The 13,815-nt window shown below is 36.3% G+C and overlaps 1 protein-coding gene across 1 annotated transcript; it reads left to right on the forward strand.

Moving 5' to 3' along the window:
* Positions 1-1,021: 1,021 nt before the first annotated feature.
* On the forward strand, positions 1,022-2,068 carry LOC110710436. The gene has a single exon (XM_021888729.1). The coding sequence runs from the start codon at positions 1,022-1,024 to the stop codon at positions 2,066-2,068; it is 1,047 nt and encodes a 348-aa protein (XP_021744421.1).
* Positions 2,069-13,815: the final 11,747 nt, after the last annotated feature.

Here is a 13,815-nt window from a genome sequence, read left to right on the forward strand (position 1 = left end):
AAAATTAATGATACTTGACCTTATTTATAGTTATAATTATGTGGTGTAGTATGCGTATAAGAGTGAAATTCTATTTTTATTTGAATACTCATACTAATTATAATTATGTGCTATATTGATAGAAATAAAATATTATTGTTAATTAGATATTCAAGATAGATGTCAATATTTTATCTACATATATTTTAACATTTAAAAAAGGAATTTAAAACTAAAAAAAAGATTAAAAGTCTATCGAAATTAAAATTCCAAGATAACTTTTTTATCCTAAACAAATCTATCTAATTATCCTTACATGACATCTTATGTGGCATGTTTATGTATAATTGTCGCTTACGTGGCACGACACTTGGCAAAAAAAAAATGAAATGTCAAGTGTTGTTGTCTCGTGGCCTGACTGCGAGATCGGCTTTATTTATTAGTGATATGATATGAGATGATATGATTAATCAATAACTCGTTATTACAAATAAAAATTTAATATGACGTAGAGCTCTCACCCTCCTTCAATCATCCTTGAAATGTAAAAAAAATTAATTATATAATCATTTATCTCCTTACGTAAAAAAAATAACTCAAACTAGCATGTACTTTCTTCTCCCACAATATCTATATATATAAAAAAAAAAGACGTGTAGCAACCTAAGCAACATTTCATCATTTTTCCCTTCTTTATTTCTACGCTCTAGCAATCCACTCTAGCTAGCACAATTTCATCATAATCTTACTACATACTTTTATTCCTAGAGTTAGTGTTAATTTTTTGAAATCATGTCTGTGTACATTTTTCCTTAATCATTAAAATTCAAATTATTGATTTCCATCACCTAACTTTCTATTTAATCAAAGAATTAGTCCAACATATGGTCATTTCTCTCTCTAGAATTTCTCTCTCGACTTATTTTGTTGCTATTGTGAATAATTAGGGGTTTTCTTCACACCACGGGGTATGAGGACCTTGAGAGTTTGCTTTAGTTTAATTTTATTAGTTGTTTTTCTTTCTTTTTAACTCTTCCTTTCAATGGAAGAGGGTAATTCCACCAAAAATCCTACTTCAAAAAACACCGATGATGAGATGGTTGATGATCAAATGGAGGATTGTCAATCAATGACACCAATATCTATTGCTTTGAGTCCAAAGGGAATTAATCCAACCCCTATTTCTTTTAGGGAGGCGGTAGCTTATTCTTCACAATGGTTTAGTGAAGCACGAAACATTGCAATCACAACTTTGGATTGGGAGGAACAACCGGAGGAGTTACCTAATTCAAATCTCTTTGTGAAATTCACCCTACAAATGCTTTCAAGGCTTCATGAACCATGGAAGCTCACTCTAATGGGGAGATGTTTAGGGTTGAATATTAGGCCTAGTTTTATGGCTTCACGTACTAAAATCATGTGGAAGGTTAAGAGCTCATTGGAGACAATTGATGTAGGGAATAACGTATATCTCTTTCGTTTTTCTACTCTGGATGATTATGAAAGAGCTCTATATGGAGGGCCATGGTTTATCCTTGACCACCACCTAGTTATTTTTAAATGGAAGCCTAACTTTCGTTCCTCCATCATAAATTTTGATGTAATGTCTGTTTGGATTAGATTTCCTGAGTTACCAGTTGAATATTATGATAAGGAAGCTTTTTTCCAAATTGCAAAAAAGGTTGGCATACCTATTCGTGTTGATTATGCAACTGGTAAGCTTTTAAGGGCACGGTATGCAAGAGTTTGCATTGAGATTAACATGGCTAATCCACTCATTACAAAAGTTTGGGTAGGCGGTGGATGGCAACACGTCCAATATGAGAATATTCATTCTCTTTGTTTTTCTTGCGGCAAAATTGGGCACCTTATAAAGGATTGCAAACAAATGACAAAATTTGATCCAACTGAGACAGTGCATGGATCAGGCCCACAAAAAGATTTGGCACCTTCTATGGAGCCCACAAATCCAATGGTGACACAACATTCTCTAGAAAAACAAGTACAACCTAAAGCAAATATTTCCAAATTGAATGTAGGGGCCCACGTTGAAAAGCCTGATGAATATTCTGATGGGTATGGCCCATAGACTTTGGTTACATGATCCAAGAAATCAAAAGGCAAAGTATAACCCAGTTCCAAAAAATAGCGCCAATAATCCAAATTGGAAGAATAAAAATCAGAACTCAAAGGTTCAAATTCAGAAACAAATAAACTCTAGCATTAAATATGCTCAGGGCTCAAGGCATTTATGGAAAGTTTTTAATGAAGGTATTTTGGGAGATGAATAGCTCCAAAATGCTACTGTTCATCATTTATTGCCACCTACATCTAGCCAGTACTTCTCATTCTCTCTCTAGTTTGAGCTCTGGTTGTATAATTGATAAGCTAGAGTTAACTTCTTCTTCTCAACACTTGGATAAAGTGTCAGAAGACAATCTTGTGAAAGATATTGATATTTAATTTCAAGATTTGCCTATTTTACACACTTCCTCTTCTTAAGCTTTTTCCATAAAGAAAACCCTACACTGGAATTAAATACACTTACTATTGCTTTAACTCCTATTTTCTTTTCTTCTCCTGCTATTTCTAGTTCCGTCCTTTCATCTTCTTCACCAAAAAATCAAAATCTTGATCAAAATGGAAAACAAAAAAATGATAGTTCCCTCAACTTTGACAATGACCTAACCAGCTTCGTCTCAACCACCACGACCATCACCAGTATGGAAATCACTTCCATCTCGACATCATCTAATCCCAGTTCTTCCACCAAACATAACTCCTCCTGCGAACCCATTCCAGCTCTCTCCAACCATGATGAACCTCAATCTTCCACCACCACAAACCTCACCTCCACAATCACTAACTTACCTGCTGTTCCAAGGCCCTGCATTGACTAGAAATTGGACATACAGGGTTCAACCACCCCAACCAACCACTCTTGCCCTTTTCCCCCTGATTCCGAGACCACTTTGCACAACTACAAGGATTCCCACAACAACATCCTTATAGACAACATTAGCAATGGCAACCCTGGATGTAGACCTGTCAATCGGGTCGGTCGAGTCGGGTTCGGGTTGGGTTGCTTTGGGTTGGGTTGCTTCGGGTCACGGGTCGAGAAATGCTCAACTTTAACCCAAAGTTTCGGGTTCGGGTCAACCCAACGGGTTTAGAACAACTATTTTTAAATTTTTTTGACTTATTTATTAAAAAATTCTGTTTTTTCAATCTTACTTTGCTAATTTTTTTTCTCCAATTTTTTATAATTAATCGAACATTTTCATCATATTATTTTTAGCCATTACATACTACATAATTTAACTCGTCACCATTTCACCAAAGCTCATCAATTCCTAACTAATAAAAAATGATAATAAACCTAAAAATAAAACTTTTAAACATCCCAAAATTTAAGGTAAAGACCAATATAATTATATATATGTGGAGTATAATATCTCTTGACATAATATCAATAGACCTGTATATCGGTGGTATTACGGTGATGTGGATTATACGGATGCAATTAGTGTGGGTCGATAATTTGTGTAGGAGGTGATTTGTGTGGATTTGAGCAAGACTGCAAGAGTTATATGAGATAGATAAATGAGAAAGAGTTAAAATGAATGTCCGATGGTAGACAAACAATCAAACTTAATCAATAAACTAATATTAATTTTCAAATAAATGTATTTATTTAAAAAAAAAAAAACCCATAAAATTGGGTTGTCGGGTTGGGTTCGGGTTCGGGTCGGGTTTGACCCACAAGTTTACGGGTTAAACGAGTTTGGGTTATATCGGGTTACGGGTCAAAAAACTTTGTTCAAGACCCAGAAAAACGGGTTAGGTTCGAGTCGAGTCGAAAATTGACAAGTCTACCTAGATGCCTTGAGGAGAAGGGAGGAGGAGATGCCTCATCATGCGAGAATGAACATATCTCTCCAATGGTCATTTCACAAGAGGCTGCTTTGGTTCAGACGCATGCACGAAAATTTACCAATCATTCCCTTACAATGCGCCACAAAATGACAAAACATGGCTCAGCAAAGGCACCTTATGGCAATTTATCAAACTCAAAGGGAAATCTTAGGGATTCAAGCTCAAGTGTTGTGCATGGAGGATCCTCGCTCTCTAGTAGCTCTGAGGAGCTACATCTCATCAATCAAGGTGGAGGATGTCCACAAATTAGGGCATTGGGCTCACTGGAGGGACTAGGAGGAATTCTTTCTACCCTAGAATCATCAACCAGGTGATATTCCACGTTTTTTTACCTCAAAAACCTCTTCCAAATTTAAAAATGAAGCTAATAGTTTGGAATGTTAGGGGAGTGAACAATGATGATTTCATCTCGCATGCTTGGGATTTAATTAGAACTCATAAGCTTGATATTTTGATCCTGCTTGAAACTAAATGTGATGCTGGTAAAGCTTCTAAGTTCTGACATTAAGAAGCAGTTAGGGTTTCATGAAGATAGTGTTATTCCTGCCCGTGATTTGAAAGGTGGGATTTGTGTTTTTGGAAAGCTACCTTGGATTTGGTCTTTTACGCTGATGATGAGCATAAATTCCACTTTCTCTTCAAGTTCCATAATCACAGGCTTGCATGCTCCAAGTGTTGTAAGGGAGAGACATGCATTTTAGAATGACATGCAATCTCATCTTCCTCCCTTTACTACACCTTGGATGGTTGTTGGGGATATGAATGAGGTTACTTCTCAAGCAGAGAAGCAGGGAGGTCGTGCTTTTAGGATTCCCAATGTAGGGATTTCAATAATTTCACTAATAAAGCAGGTCTTATGGATTTGGGAGGAAATCCTTACACCTGGGAGAATGCAAGGCTTGGGATACGCTTAAGAGAATGCCTTGATCGTGCAATTGCTAATGCTGCCTTTGTTGAAATCTTCCCTTAGGTAAAGGTTACTAATCGTGTAAGAACATATTCTGATCATAATCCTATCTTTATTAGTTTGTGTGATGAACCTACTAAAGGTCCTTTCCCCTTTAGATGTAAGGAAGTTTGGTTACAACATGATAATTTCAAAGATTTTTTCATTTCAAATTGGAAAAATTGTTCTCAGACCCTCTATTTTCTAGTTGGCAGGTCCAATTTTCTATCAAATATCCCCCATTGGAATTCTAATATTTTTTGGGAATTTAAATAAGAAGAAAAGTGCTTTTAGCTAGAATAAATGGCATTCAACTATCATTAGCTAATAAATACTCCTATTTTCTTGTCAATTTGGAGTATAGCCTTATTCAAGAATTGAATGTCATTTACAAAATGGAAAGAGTGATCTGGGCTCAGAAAGCAGGATAAATTGGAGAAAGTATGGGGATTATAACACTAAATATTTTCACATTCTAGCTAAGGTTAAGAAAAGTAGAGGGAAAATAGTTGCTTTAAATGACTCTTCTGGCACTTTGATTGATGATCAAATGTTACTTAAGGGGTTAGCCAGAAATCATTTTATCTCCTTGTTCACTAGTACTACTTTGAGTAATGGACCCTCCATGTCTTCTAGTCATATTGTAGCTTTGAATGATTTAGAACAGAATTTACTTGCTTTTATTCCAAGTATTGATGAAGTTAAGTTAAATCTATTTAGGATGGATCCTATCAAAAGCCTAAGCCCAGATGATATCCAACCTCTTTTCTATCAACAATTTTAGGAGGATATTGGGAATTCTATTCATGAATTTATTGTCCAAATCTTTACAGATTCTTAAATCCCTGATAATGTCAATCATTCCTATATTTCTTTAATCTCAAAAAAAGATCATCCTATTTCCATGTTTGAGTTTAGGCCTATTAGACTTTGCAATACCATTTATAAGCTAGTAACCAAAATCATTTCTTCAAGGCTTTGCACTGTGTCATTAGTCCTTTTCCAATCCAGCTTCATTAAGGATAGATGTATGGGAGATAACATCATTCTCATTAAAGAGGTTGCTCATCTTTTTCATAAGAGTAGGATGGGTAAGAACTTGATGGCTTTAAAATTGGTTAGCTAAAGTTTATGATTGGCTAGAATGGTCATTCATCTCTGAATCTCTCAATAGTTTTGGTTGTGTTTCTTTTACTCAAATTTCTGTTTTATGGAATGGTGAAATCACATAAAGTTTTAAACCTTCAAGGGGCATAAGGCAAGGGGATCCTCTCTCTTCTTATCTTTTTGTCTTATGTATGGAAAGACTTTCTCTTCTAATTGAGGACATTGTAAGAAAGGGTAGTTGAATGCCTCTCAAAATCTCAAAAAACTATAGCCTTTCACACCTTTTTTATGCAGATGATGTGTTTCTCTTTGGCACTGCTAATGTTCATAACCTAAACACTATGATGAGTATTCTTGATGAGTTTGGGGTTTTCTCTGGCCTAAAGGTTAATGATCTTAAGTTTAGTATTATTTTTCCAAGTAAAATGGAATATAATATTAGGCCTCAGCTTACTACCTTGTGCAATTTCAAGTCTAGTTTCTCCTTTGGAAAGTACTTAGGAATCAACATTAGTCCTAACAATTAAAAAAGGGGATTACTGGGAGCTAGTTTCTAAGACTTTGGATAAAATTAAGGGTTGGCAAGCTAAATTGTTAAACATAGCCGGTAGATGCACTTTAATCAAATCAGTTCTAAGTTCCTATCCTGCCCATGTTATGCAGCATATTCTTTTTCCTACTTCTATTTTGAATGACATTGAGAAATAATGCAAAAACTTTCTTTGGAACAGGACTGATTCCATTAGATACACTCTAAGAACCTAATAGCAGAATGTCACCATTCATATAGCTATGGGGGGTTTAGGTTTAAGATCCTTACAAGCTTGGAATCTTTCCTTTATGGCTAAGTTGGGTTGGATTTATATAACTAAGCCTGATAAGCTTTAGGTTAAGATCCATAAGGATAAATATGCTAGAAGATCAAACCTGCAAGACTATTTTCCAAATGCCTTTCAATCACCAATGTGGAGAGAGATTTTAAAAGGAAGAAATTTGTTATTCAAGGGCATTATCATTAGAATTGGAAATGGTGAAGATACTTCCTTATAGTATCATCATTGGGTTGATTCAAAACCACTTTACAAGATTATTCCCACTGATATACCTCAATCAAAGTGTCATTGGCAGTGGCGGAGCCACATTGAGTTCTAGTAGGGCACGTGCCCTACCAGGGAGAAGAAAAAAAAAAGAAAAAAAGAAGAAGTTAGTTAAATCTATACTAATATTTCATAATAAGAAAATTTGCAAGTCATACAAACTACCACGTGTCACCATATAAATATTCCATTTTTTTTTTTTGTAAAAAAACAATTTATTTGCTTCTTACCTTCATGCCATTTCATTCCCTTAATCATCTTTAACTTCCCCTTTCCAATCATTTCTATAGGAAAATTAAGCCATTTCCTTGATATTTAAACCATCATGTGTTTTCATTTTAACTTTATTATCTTAGTTTCACATCTCAATTTTAACAAACTAAAACTCATCATCTTACATTGTTTCAAAAAATTTATTTTACATTATTGATAACCATGACCGAAAAATTTAAGCTTCACATGTCATATTCTAAATTTAATGTATTTTTTAAAATTGCATTAATCCTTTTATTTTATTTTTTTTTCCAAAGGGTGTCATTAACCCTTTTTAAGTTTTATTAATTGTTTAATTTCTCGATATTCCTTAACCTTCCAAATCATTATATATGATTTACATCACTTTTCTTTTTAAATGAACAAGATACAATATATGAATTTAAGTTATTTATATTTGAGAATAAATATTTTATATATTAATAATATAATATATATTTACATAATTAAAAATTCACTTCAGCAGTGTATTGCACGAGATAAAAACTAGTTATATTTAAATAGAATACAAAGTACATTACTATGTACAAACTTACTAATAGCCTAGTGGTTGGAGCATTAACTAGGGCATTAAAGGTCATGGGTTCTAATCTCTTATCCAACATTTGTTTTTTTTTTTCTCTCTCTCTCTTTTTTTTGGTTTAATGTCCTTTTTATTTTCTCCTTTCTTTCTTTTTTTTTTCCTTCGTTTTTTTTTCTTATTTTGTTTTATTTTTTTCCCTCGTAAGGTCCTATTTATCCATTATCCCAAATAACAATAAAACTTGAAGACTCATTAAGTTTAATTGTAAAAATTTCTTCTAACATGTTAAGTGCACACTTGGATTATTAGTTACAAATCCTTATAATCGGTATATTGGATCATGCTAGCTATTTAATTTGATACGCAGAATCTATCTGATGATATTGATCCGAACCTATAATAATTTAAAAGATCTTAAAAGAAATTAATAGGGTCATTGATTAAAGCCTTGAATTGGGGTAATATTTAATGGATTTTGGAATAAAAAGGTTCGATAAATACGATTATTAAGTAATAATTTTGAATCTCACTCGTGGAAAAAAATTAAGGACTTGATATAAGGGTTCCAAACCTCCGGAAGGTACGGTGTGGCGGTGCCCTACCATTGTCAAAATCTTGTCTCTGCCACTGGTCATTGGAGAGTTTCTAACATTATAAGAAATGGTAAATGGTACATTGATGACATCAAATACCTTTTACCTGATTATATTTGCTCTCTAATTCTTTGCACTCCTATTTCTACTTTTGATCCCTCCTCCTCTCCAGATCAACTTCGATGGCAGCATCACGTTTCTGGAGTCTTCAACCATTAAAACAACTTACTTCCTTTCTAAGAATACTTCCCCTTTTTACCTTCCCTTTTCTTTCAACTAGAAATCCTTCTAGAAGATTAAAGTGCCTTTCAAATACCAAATGTTTATGTGAATTGTGTTCTTTTAATCATGCCCTCAACTTCTCTTCTTACTACCAAAATCCCATGTTTTAATGATACTTGCTCCAGGTGTTGTACATCTGCTGAATCTTTCATTCATCTATTTAGATACCGCCACAACTCTGGTATTCTTTGGAAGATGATTTTTCAGAAGATAAAGCCACCACCTACTTTTAACTACTCCACCTTCATGAATTCTGACTGGGATGATTGGTTGATTTTCAACTTTTCCCAAACACCAAATTGGAAGTCTATATCTTTATTATGGGAATGTGGCATCTTTGGAAATTGAGGAATGGAATTGTTTTTAATGATGATATCTATAATTGTAACTCTGTGTTCAACAGATTTATTATAGATTATCAAATCAACTCCTTTGTTTTACAGGGTATGTACTGGAGGGGGTAAAGGAAAGAGTACTGATGGTCCAGGTCCTTCAATTTTCAAGCCTCCATGCTAGCACCCTCTTAGAGGTGGTTTCATTAAGTTGAATACAGATGGAGCTTGGATTTCAACAAAAGAAGGAGGAGGAGGAGGTGTTTTCATAAATGTAAAAGGAGAATGGTACTTTGGCTACTCCAACAAGTACAATGCACCCAATGCTTTAGCTGTAGAGCTGTATGCATTAAGGGAAGGCTTGAACTATGCTCAAGCTATACCTCTTCAATATCTGGAGGTTGAAACTGATGCCTAAGCAATAAGAAGTCTGCTCAACAGGGAAGGAGATCATATGACCATGAATTAGCTGCAGTAATCATTGATGTAGCCAGAGCCCTCAACAACAAGAAAATGGCAATGCTTTGGCTCACTATCTAGCAAAATATGCTATGGACATGCATATGGGTCATACTCCACATTATGTAGTTCCTACCAGTGTTGTTGCTGCATATGAAGATGATCTTACTGCTCCGCAATCTCCACCCTCTACCTAGGCTTTTCTTAAATGATTGTTCTTCAACTGTTTGCTTTATGAAATTTTCTAACGGCTATGTATTCTGCTACTTTAGTTACTTTGGGTTCAAAGAATTCATTTTGGTTTTGCGCATGTATTTGAAAGTTAGGTGGTAATTTTTAGGGCCTTGTCCAAGTAATATAGGCTTCCTATTGTGTTAAAAAAAAAAAAAACTTTCTATTTCATTCAAAATATGATTTTTGAATTTGTGGATTTGTTTAATCAAATGTTCTCAACTCAAGGTTTGCTACCTTGGAGTCTTCAACAATATATAGATCTAACTAAATAATTCCCAAGCCCGGCTATAGCATGTCCAATATGGGACATAGAACAGGCCTGCTCAAGAAAATAGGGCCTCTAAAATAAATAAATACTCTATATGTAATGACTAATGAGTGTTACAATATTGTAACATATTTTAGGTAGAGGCCTAGTGATCTCCAAATGTTATCTTAAAGTTTTCATTTTTTATATGGTCATAGGTTCAATTCTAGTACTCTTTTTGGTTGTTCATCCTTCTCTCTTATAGAGAACCCATCCCAGATGATCAAATAAGAAGTGTAAAGTGCTATATTTTTAAATAATATTTTTTTTCAAGTTTTAATATTTGACAAAAATCCGTTTATTTTCTTTTAATATATTATACTAATTGGAGGTGAGAAATATATATATTGTCTACTTAGTAGCGTTTGACACTCGCGAATAAAATGTAATCACATCCATGAAAAGCAAATAAAAAATGTAATTACATAAAATTTTCAATTAATTTATGGATCAAAGTCCAAGTTTTTGTCGTAACATAGGACATCCATTATAATTGAGAGATTTGAGACAAACTTGATAATCTATACTTATATACTAAAGTAATCCCCGTAATTATCCCCAAAGTACACATGTCATCACCTCATAAAAAATTTTCCCGCCACAAAATTTGTTACACTTTTTTTTTTTTTGAAAGAAGGTTGCATTGTTAAGTTATGGCCTTATATTTACGGTATGGAATGATGCACAAAATTAATAATTTAAATAAAATAAAAAATATAATAGTAAAGAACAAAAAAAGAAATGTTATGTAATTTTATAAAATACTACTTAGTATATTATAAAAAGGGTAAGCTTTCATATTACGAATACTAAAATATTATTACTCCTTCTGATTTGGGTACTTTTACCCTGCTACATGGTCCAATAAGAGCACGACACGTGTCCCCTTGGAATGCTCTAAAAGGGCAACCAGGACATGACACGTGGTCTGCGGAGCCTAAAGGGAATTGGTGGCCTTCTCAGGCCCATTTCCCGAGGCACCATAAAACGGTGCAGCCCATCAAACGTAGGTCATTCAGACCTACATAAGGGCACAAATCCCAATGCCCTATAAATAAGGACATTTACCCTATTTTGGGGACATGTTCATTGATTACATCATTTACTATTCTCTTACAACAGAGAAATCACCTGAACTCGGGATCCGAGAAGATTTACTTACTTTTCGCATTTTACTCTGCGAACACGTACTAACTTGATCGTCAGAGGCGGAACTCCAAACAAGCGAAGCTTCCGTTTGTTGCAGGTACAGACGAACGAGGAGCCAGTCTTAGTGACGTAACTCTCCCGTAGGATATCTCGCAAAAAACCCCAAAACATTTGGCGCCTTTTGTGGGGAGAGTACCTTTTATATGGTTTTTCAAGAAACTGTACCGTCTCCTAAGGTAAAGCATCCGTTAGCAGAGGTCCATTCGGACCAGGATACAGATTTGGATCTAGAGGTCGAAATTCACATAGCCAAAGATGGATCCCTCATCTCTAAGTGCATTCGCCAAAAATATTACAGGAAGCGGGGCGATAACCAGGTGGGTCCAAGCAAGACAGTCGGCCAGCCTCAGACTACAGGACAGACTGCTCACATCACTCATGAGGAGTTTGTCAAGTTTATGATGAACTTTAAAGGTGAGATGAGAGACCTCATCAAGACCTAGACAGATGGTCCTAGCAAAAGACAGTCGGCCAAGAAACCCTCTCGCTCTAGGAAGATAAAGCCCGTCAAGGACAGGCAACCCATTCCGCATCCCAAGCATAAGGAAGGGGACCGGCCCCTAATTGACTAGAGTAAACTCCATCTCCTAAGGGAAAACCAGAAAAATCCCATCCGGCATGTGTATCCGGATGGAAACAAAAAGACTTACACTAATGCTCGGCATTTCATCGAGCATAGGAGGAACAACGAACTGTCTGACACGGCTTCAACGCCGACAATGCCAAACATATTTAAGAATATCTCGATGAGGTATCCCTAATCTGCACAGGAGCACCTGTCAGGTGGCTAGTCCGTCCATACAGGTCCTCAAATGATAGGCTCGGTGCCGTATGTGCCCCATCAAACATACAGGTCGTTTACCCAACCTTATCAGCAACCTGCCCTCTTTGGAGGTCAGGCGACATATCAAGTCCAGCCCCTGGACTGGAAGATACGTCTGCTCAAACTTGGAGAACAACCCTCTACGTTCTCCAAGGAAATGGTGAAGAAGTGTGACAAGTGCCAAAGATTTGGCAAGCTTATCCACCGTCCAGCTACTGATCTGACGGCAATTCATGGCCTAGTACCATTCGCCAAATGGAGCATGGATATCTTAGGTTCGTATAAACCTGCGTCAGGTGGTCGACGGTATATCCTAGTGGCTGTTGACTACTTCACCAAGTGGGTGGAATCTGAGGTTGTCAAGGGCATCAAGACAAAGGATGTCATCTCATTCATCTAGAAGAACATCATCACCCGGTATGGGGTATCTATGACTATGGTTTTTGAAAATGGCCCTCAATTTAAGACGTATATCCTCAAGAATTGGCTGGGAGACCAAGGGATCTCTCACTGCTTTGCATCAGTCGGCCGACCCCAAGCAGACGGCCAGGTTGAAGCCTTCAACAAGCTAATCTCATACGGCATTAAAAAGAAAATTGAAAGAGCTAGCGACCTATGGGCTGAGGAGTTAATTCATGTGCTTTGGGCCATTAGAACCACAACAAAAGGGGCAACCGGCAAAACCCCATTCCTCATGGTATATGGTGCTGAGGCCGTTTTACTTATTGAGCTTATCGAGCTGACTCTTCGGGTCATGTTGTATGATGAAGAGGCAAACTAGGAGCCATGTGGCTAGCATTGGACTCTCTCCCAGAACGCCGAGGTAATGTCGCATTACGCCATGAGATTTACCGTCTAAGAATGACAAGATCCTACAACAAGAGAGTGCACAAACAACCCTTGAAAGTGGGGGACTTTGTACTACGCAAGATGGAGGCAACCGGTAGGGCTAATGAGCAAGGCAAGTTGACACCCGATTGAGAAGGTCCCTACCGGATCTATGAAGAAGTAAGAGGCGGCACCTATCACCTGGAAACACCAGACGGCAGGAAGCTAGCCAGAACTTGGAATGTAGACAACTTGACAAAGTACTACTTCTAAGACTTGACAAAGTACTACTTCCGAGATTTGACAACTTGACAAAGTACTACTTCATAGACTTGTAAATTTTTTGTAAATGAAAGGCTTAATAATGAAATATGCTTTTTATTTCAATTTATTTTCATTTTGCAATCATATTATTAGATGCGCTTCCCTATGGGAGCACCGCCGCTTGTGCAATGTGCATACGATAAAATCTAAACCAATGGTCCACTCTGATAGGGTGAGACATTCGGCGACGCCAATTCGGGTGAATTCTCTTACAGAGAGCATCTCCCATTCGAGTGGTACATTGCTATGTAAACTTATAACACAAACGGCCCAACCGACTGCTTCAATAAAGCTCGTAGCCATTAGTCCTCGTAAATCTATCGAACGACCATCACGATTTAACCAACCGTCTTCCTTATGGGAATGCAGATGGAAATCGGCCATAGGACACCTTAGATTAAAAATTTAATGGGGTTAAACTTAACCACATGAACATCTGCAATTTCCCTGGGGCAACACAGACGGCTCATAAACGTAGCCTCCTTTATGGGAAAGGAAGCGTCCACGTAAATGGGTCAAACTTGCTTAAACAAGTATACTGACCTACTTTCCAGAAGGTCTAC

Source organism: Chenopodium quinoa, unplaced genomic scaffold, assembly GCF_001683475.1.
Source record: "Chenopodium quinoa cultivar QQ74 unplaced genomic scaffold, ASM168347v1, whole genome shotgun sequence".
Lineage (NCBI taxonomy): Eukaryota > Viridiplantae > Streptophyta > Magnoliopsida > Caryophyllales > Amaranthaceae > Chenopodium > Chenopodium quinoa.